Here is a 7,673-nt window from a genome sequence, read left to right as displayed (position 1 = left end):
ATTGAAACCTATTGAATATTGAAAGGCTGAGATACAGTGGACGTGGAGAGGATGTTTCCTATAGCACTTGGACCAGATGGCACAGTCTTGGAATAGGGTATATCCATTTAGAACATAGATGCGGAGGAACTTCTTTCGGCAGAGGGTGGTGAATCTGTGGAATTCATTGCCTCGGACAGGCTTTTGATTAATGGATGTCAAAAGTTATGGGGACAAGGCAGAAGAATGGGGTTGATTGGGAAAATAAATCAGCCATAATAGAATGATGGAGCAGACATGATGGGCAAATGGCCTAATTCTACTCCTTTATTTTATGATCTTTCTTGATTTCCTAGGAAATAAGAATTTTAGCTTCACCTGTTTTCCTACCCCTTCCCCACTTGCCTTCCAGCTGAATGTCCAAAATACCACCATCTTCCAGACAAACTGTATGTCACGGTCACCTCACTTCACAAAATAACTGTTGCTCCCAAGAATATTGTTTTACATTAAAATAAATTCCAAACTTGATATCCTTACAATGGATTAAAACCCATTTGGTGATGAAGGTTGGTGATGAAACATAATAACTCCTGCCTGAGAAGTGACTTGAGTTCACTTCAATTTGCTTACTAGCTCAAAAGGTCCGTAGCAGATGACATCTCACTGGCTGTTCACTCATCTGGACAGCAAAGATGCATACATCAGGATGCTGATAATCAACTACAACTTGGCATTCAATACTATCATCCCTTCAAAACTAATCACTAAGCTTCAAGACCTTGTCCTCAATACCTCCTTGTGCAATTGGATCCTGGATTTCCTCACTTGAAGATCCCAGTCAGTTCGGATTGACAACAACATCTTCTCCACAATTTTCATCAACACAGGTGTCCCACAAGGTTGTGGGTTTAGCCCCCTGCTCTACTCATGACACAGTCACACTTATGACTCTGTGGCTAAGCACAGCTCTAATGCCATATTCAAGTTTGCTGATGATGCACTGCCATAGGCCAAGTCAAATGGATCAGCATATAGGAGATTGAAAATCCAGCTGAGTGGCTCCACAACAACAACCTCTCACTCAATGTCAGCAAGAACCAAGGAGTTGATTATTGACTTCAGGAGGAGGAAACTGGAGGTTCACGAGCCATTCCTCATTGGAGGATCAGAGGTGGAGAAGGTCAACGACGTTAAATTCCTCAGTTTTATCATTTTGGAGGACGTGTCCTGGACTCAGCATGTAAAGAAAGCACAATAACGCCTCTACTTAGGAGTTTGCAAAAATTTGGCATGCCATCTCAAACTCTGATGGACTTCTACATATATCTGGAGAGTATATTGACTGCATCGCAACCCAGTATGGAAATACCAATGCCCTTCAATGGAAAATCCTACAAAATCCGGTGGATATGGCCCAGTCCCTCATGATGAAGCCCTCCCACCATTGAGTACATCTACATGGAGCATTGCTGCAGGAAAACAGGATCCATCATCAGGGACCCCCACCACCCAGGACATGCTCTCTTCTCATTGCTGCCATCAGGAAGGTGGTACGGGAGCCTCAGCACCAGGTGCAGGGAGCAGGAGGAGGAGGAAGGGGAGCTAGGAAAGATGGCACCAGCGGTTTTTGTAGGCACAGGCAACTTCTTGCTGTTCGTCTACGAAACAGCTTATTATTCTTCTCTTACACCTTTCCTTCCTTTCCAAGGTGGCTAAGGTTCTGCCGGAGTCCATGATCTACAGCTCAAACTACAGTTTTTCACAAACACTAGGTTTTCAGACCAGTGCGCGTCGCTATCTCCAGGAACAGCTGGAAGGTGTGCTTCTTTGAGGAGCATCCCCGTAGACAGCCCAGTTCCTCGCCGATTTTACCGACTGAAGCGTCGTGGGAGACACATCAGGACAGCAGGCGCTGTGTTCTGCCATCAGGAAGCTCCCTCTGCACTCGAGCGATTCCACTCTCTCTCTCTCGATGGCAATTGAAAGCCTGTCGGTCCTTGAGTCTGGGGGTGGGGGGGGGGTGCTTGCAGAAGCGGGACTGGGTTACGGTCTGTAGTTTTTGATGGACTCTAGATCAAGGTCTCATTGGAGGGCTTTTGCTATTACTTACACGGTGGGAATCGGTGTTGCTACTGGCAGAAGTTGGAGGTAGGGGGAAGGTCGATGCTTCTGCTGCTGCTTGTGCATGGGACAGGGAGGGGGACTTTGGGGTTACGGTTTTCTATCATTCTCTGGAGTTTCTTGTTTCGTGAATGTCTGCAAAGGGTAAGAATTTCAGATTGTATAGTGCATACATCCTGATATTAAATGCAACCATTTGAACCCCTCAACTATCACTATATGATAGAATTCACCCTGCAGTTTGAGAGGGAGAATAAAGAGTGAAATAAAAGGAATTACAGAGGCACGAGAGAGGAGCTGGCCAAACTTGAATGGAAGGGGACACCAGCAGGGTAACAGCAGAGCAGCATTGGCTGGAATTTCTGGGAGCAATTTGGAAGGCGCAGGATAGATATATTCCAAAGTAGTGGTATTCTAAAGGCAGGATGACACAATCATGGCTGTGTCATCCTGGGAGGTCAAAGCCAACATAAAAACATAAGAGAGTTCAAAAGTTCAAAGTAATATTTATTATCAGAGTAAATACAACCCTGAGATTCCTTTTCTGCAGGCATAATTAGCAAATACAGCAAAGCATATAATACATATAATACATATGCTAGGACGTATAATACAGCAAAAATTATGAGAAGTTAGAGGATTGGGAAGCTTTTAAAAACCAATAGGTAACTAAATAAGTCATAAAGAGGGAAAAGATGGAATACTAAGGTAAGCTAGCCAACAGTATTAAAGAGGATACAAAAAGTTTCACCAGATAGATAAAAGAGTAGAAGAGAGGTGAGACCAGATATTGGACCACTGGAAAATTATGCTAGAGGCATAATCGAGGGACAAACTGAATAAGTATTTTGCGTCAATCTTCAAACTGTGAGACACTAGCCGTTTGCCCGAAGTTTGAAAGTGTCAGGGGGCAGAAGTGAGTGAAGTTGCCATTACTAGGGAGAAAGTGCTTGGGAAACTGAAAGGTCTGTAGGTAGATAAATCACCCGGACCAGATAGTCTACAGGGATCTGAAAGAGGTAGCTGAAGAGATGTGGAGGCATTAGTAATGATCTTCCACAAATCAATAGATTTTGGCATGGTTCTGGAGGACTTGAAAATTACAAATGTCTCTCTACTCTTCAAGAAGAGAGAGAGAGAGAGAGAGAGAGAGAGACAGAAAAAAGAAAATTATTGACCAGTTAGTCTGACCTCAGTGGTTGGGAAGATGCTGGAGTTAAGACCATTAGATATAGGAGCAGAATTAGGCCATTTGGCCCATCGAGTCTGCTCTGCCATTTCATCATGGCTGATCCATTTCCCTCTCAGCCTCAGTCCTGCCCTGTATCCCTTCATGCCCTGACCAATTGAGAATCTATCAATCTCTGCCTTAAATATACATAAAGACTTGGCCTCCATAGCCTGTGGCAAAGAATTCCACAGATTCACCATTCCCTGGCTGAAGAAATTCTTCCTCATCTTTATTCTAAAAGAACACCATTTTATTCTGAGGCTGTGTCCTCTGGTCTTAAACTTTCCCAGCATAGGAAACATCCTCTCCACATCCACTCTATCAAGGCCTTTCACCATTCAATAGGTTTCAATGAGGTCACTGCTCATTCTTCTGAATTCTAGTGGAAACAGGCCCAGAGCCATCAACCGCTCTTCATAAGACAAGCTATTTAATCCTGGGATTATTTTCGCGAACCTTCTTTCATCACTCTCTGATCCCAGCACATCCTTCCTAAGATAAAGGGCCCAAAACTTCTCACAATACTCCAAGTAAGACCTCGCCAGTGCTTTATAAAGTCTCAACATTACATCCTTGCTTTTATATTCTAGTCCTCTTGAAATAATGCTAACATTGCATTTGCCTTCCTCACCAGACTCGACCCAGAAATTAACCTTTAGGGAATTCTGCACAAGCCCCTTTACACCCCAATTTTTTTGTATTTTCTCTCCATTTAGAAAATAGTCAACCCTTTGAGTTAGTCAGAGATTTGAAAGTGGGAGGGGGAGGGGGAGATCCAAAATGATAGAAGACAGGAGGGGAAGGGATGGAGCCAAGAGCTGGACAGGTGATTGGCAAAGGGGATATGACAGGATCAAGGGACAGGAGGTCCGGGGAGAAAGACAAGGGGGGGTGGGGGGGAACCCAGAGGTTGGGCAAGGGGTATAGTCAGAGAGAGAAAAAGGAGAGTGAGAGAAAGAATGTGTGTATATAAATAAATAACGGATAGGGTACGAGGAGGAGGTGGGGCATTAGCGGAAGTTAGAGAAGTCAATGTTCATGCCATCAGGTTGGAGGCTACCCAGACGGAATATAAGGTGTTGTTCCTCCAACCTGAGAGTGGCTTCATCTTTACAGTAGAGGAGGCCGTGGATAGACATGTCAGAATGGGAATGGGATGTGGAATTAAAATGTGTGGCCACTGGATCAGCCATGATGAAATGGTTGAGCAGCATCGATGGGCCAAATGATCTAATGCTGCTCCTATATCCACGGTTAAAGGGGATAACTTCGCTCAGCTTCACTTGCCCCATTACTGAAATGTTCCCACAACCCATGAACTCACTTTTAAGGACTCTTCATCTCACGTTCTGAATGTTTATTGCTTATTTATTTATTATTACTTTCTCTAGTTTTATACTTTCATATTTGCAGAGTTTGTTGCCTATAGCACACTGGTTGAATGCCCAATTGGTATGGTCTTTCATTTATTCTATTATAGATTTATTGAGTATGCTCACAATAAACTGAATCTTAGGGTTGTATATGGTGACATATATGTACTGTACTTTGATCATAAATTTACTTTGAACTTTGAAATCTTATAAAGCCAAGTGGCTTCTGTGCAAATAAATTAGTAGATGTTCTCTTATTTCAGCATGTTGGCCAGAAAGAATGGCAATCAGTGAACAGGAATGGAAGTGGCCATTTTGTGAGACTGGCCCTGCAGCCACCATTTTGTGAACTGTTTGATGGACTGATTCTTGCTCTGGGATAACTTAATCGGAGCAACTGAATGTGGACCCAAGGAGCTTCAGCTAATGACCAGCTAAACCTGAGACGAGTCTCAGGCAAGTAGCTACTTATTATGGAAACTGATAGGCTTGCAGAGGAGAAATCTGTGTCTAGGTCATCTGGTTTGAATCAGTCAGAGTTGAAAAGAACCAAAGGCTCAAGGCTGAGGGCAAAGACCATAGAACAATACTGGTTGTAGCCCCGTACCAGAGCCAATAAGACGACGACCTAGGTAAAGCCAAGCGGCTTCTGTGCAAATAAATTTGAGCTAACTGGATGGAAACAACATTTGAACTGATAAGAAGTGCTTAAAAGTAAGGAGCTTTGAATGGGGGGGGGGGGGCGGTGACTCTCCAGGAACAAACCATTACAGATGTGGAGGACACCCACATACACATGGCGATTAGATAGATAGCATGAGGAATACCTGGCCAGCCTAGACTCCTTTTCCCAGGTATTACCTTTCCTGTTCTTGGGACTGTTCATGAAGGGGCAGGGAAGTTTGATAGGTGTGCATTCAGTTATTCATTTGTGTAAATTCTCATGCTTGTGAACTGAGCCAATAAAGGTATTCGTCAGTAAATACATTTCCCTCTGTGCCACATTGATCATTGCTGCTAAGGAGTAAGTCCATATAACAAGTGTCATTCTTGCAGTTCAACTAACATATTTGTGAAGCAATTGTGGTTGTAGTGCAGAAAAATGAAATATAATTACAAGTCCAGACATCGGTACACATTAAAATTTCAAAACTGCATTTACAGAAAATCAGTTTACACAAAAATGCACAACTATGATGTGCAAAAATATTCTGAGGTATTGTTGCAGAGAAGCAAAGTATTCAGCTGAGTTCCGATTGTTTGGATTAAATAGACCTCTCAAAATTAGACAAAAGGGATTGATTCTACACTTCAAATGAAGAAATGATTTAAAAGATGTGGTTTCAGTGAACATCAATTCCACGGAATTTTTAAACTCAAGGATTTGCCATTCTTCTGTAAGGGAAGACACTAGAATCTGATTTAATTGCAGTAACACTTTCTAGAGATGCAAACTTTTACACCTATCACCTCAAAGAATTCTTTTCAAAGGCACCTGCTTGCTTTACATTTGCCCCTTCACCCCTGTCCTTCGCTTCTTCACTTACCAATTTTCCTCCCCTCCCATCCTCTTGGGAACTGATGGGTACTTGCTGAGGTATGGTGCCACACACAGATTCTCTAAATAGCCTTTCTTTATGTGGAGGCCACAGCTCAAACTCCAGACCCCATAAGCCATTTACAACCACAGCAAGTGCCCTCACTGATAACATCAGACAAGTTGCTCTTTGAAAGAAATATATTCAATTAATTCAATGAATCATGAAGGCCTGGAAGATTTGATGGCCAATGTGAGAATCAGGTGATCTCAGGCAGAGGTGCACTCTGACCTCAGTACCCTTGGGATGAAAACTCTGAAAGCTGCTCTTTTGTGACCATTGTGGGAGTTTGTACCTATGGAATGAGAACAGGATTGAGAAATCTCCATCCTAGGACTTTGAGGAGGAGCTGAAGCACAACAAAGCCCAGCAAGGCTGGGAAGGAGGGAAGGAAAATCCATCGAGAAAGTCAGCAAGAATAAGAAGAAATTTGCCCAGTCCATTTAATACTACAATAACTTTTAATCATACTTGCAAGTAGCTATCCAATTACTTTTAACAAAAATACATACCAAAATGCTTACTAACCCAAACAGTGAAAACTGATCACAAATGCTTCAAAATCTGTTTATGAACATATGTACAGTTTGTTATATTTATAACAGTACATAAACATTCATTTGGGTGGCTGGAAAATGTAGATGTGTGCATCAAACAATGTTCTGAAAAGGTCAACAGCACACTGGGTATTTATCCTGCCGTGGAATCCTACACTAGAACAAATCCAATTCTCTCTGCATTAGTGCAACAGTATCCCGTATCCGATAAAGGCATCTTCCGTCAGTGTCCATCTCAGATAAGCATTACTTCATGAAGGTGCCTCTGCTACTTTGAGTTCCTGCCCTTTTTTACCTCTGCTTTGTTCCTCACACAGTTTCAGGATTACATTGCGGATCTCTTCACGTTTCTTTTTAACTTGCTGCTGAGGAAACCAGTCTGTCAAGTTCATGGGCAGCTCAAAACTTGAAATTGGATTCTGTGAACAGCAAGGTGCAGCAAATATTATTTCCAACAGTGAAGTGTTCAAAGGGGATGGGAGGAAAGAGTTAGCATCCGACTGCGATAAAAATACTAGACAGTGCTTTTAGAACTTCTCGTAAAACTCTTCTAATCTACCATACTATTATTCAGAAATCCCAAAGGTTCAGCGCCCGTTTCACCAGGTGTTGATGCCACACTCCCTTTAAACTCACTGGGTCCTCTGTTTCCACGCTCCCTTCAAATTTACCAGGGCCCCATTTCCTGCACTCTTTAAACTCATCAGAAAATCCATTATATTACTGTGCAACATCTTTATAAATGTGAATTAAAGATGGATTAGAGCAGAGATAGTATAGAACTACATTGTGGCAATTACAGAGACCTGGT

General features: G+C 42.6%; 1 protein-coding gene across 9 annotated transcripts in view; it reads right to left on the bottom strand.

Annotated features, from left to right (window-relative positions):
* Positions 1-6,747: 6,747 nt before the first annotated feature.
* senp6a (SUMO specific peptidase 6a) overlaps positions 6,748-7,673 on the bottom strand; it is a 152,761-nt gene continuing 151,835 nt past the window's right edge. For all 9 annotated transcript variants that reach the window (XM_063056522.1, XM_063056523.1, XM_063056519.1 and 6 more), the window contains one exon: positions 6,748-7,281. In XM_063056522.1, coding sequence (XP_062912592.1) covers positions 7,114-7,281 — 168 coding nt within the window. In that variant the 3' untranslated portion in view covers positions 6,748-7,113. The remainder of the gene's footprint in view (positions 7,282-7,673) is intronic.

This window comes from Mobula hypostoma, chromosome 8 (assembly GCF_963921235.1).
Source record: "Mobula hypostoma chromosome 8, sMobHyp1.1, whole genome shotgun sequence".
NCBI classification, from domain to species: domain Eukaryota; kingdom Metazoa; phylum Chordata; class Chondrichthyes; order Myliobatiformes; family Myliobatidae; genus Mobula; species Mobula hypostoma.
Note: the sequence above shows the minus strand (reverse complement) of the source record. Positions and strands in the feature narration are given on the sequence as shown.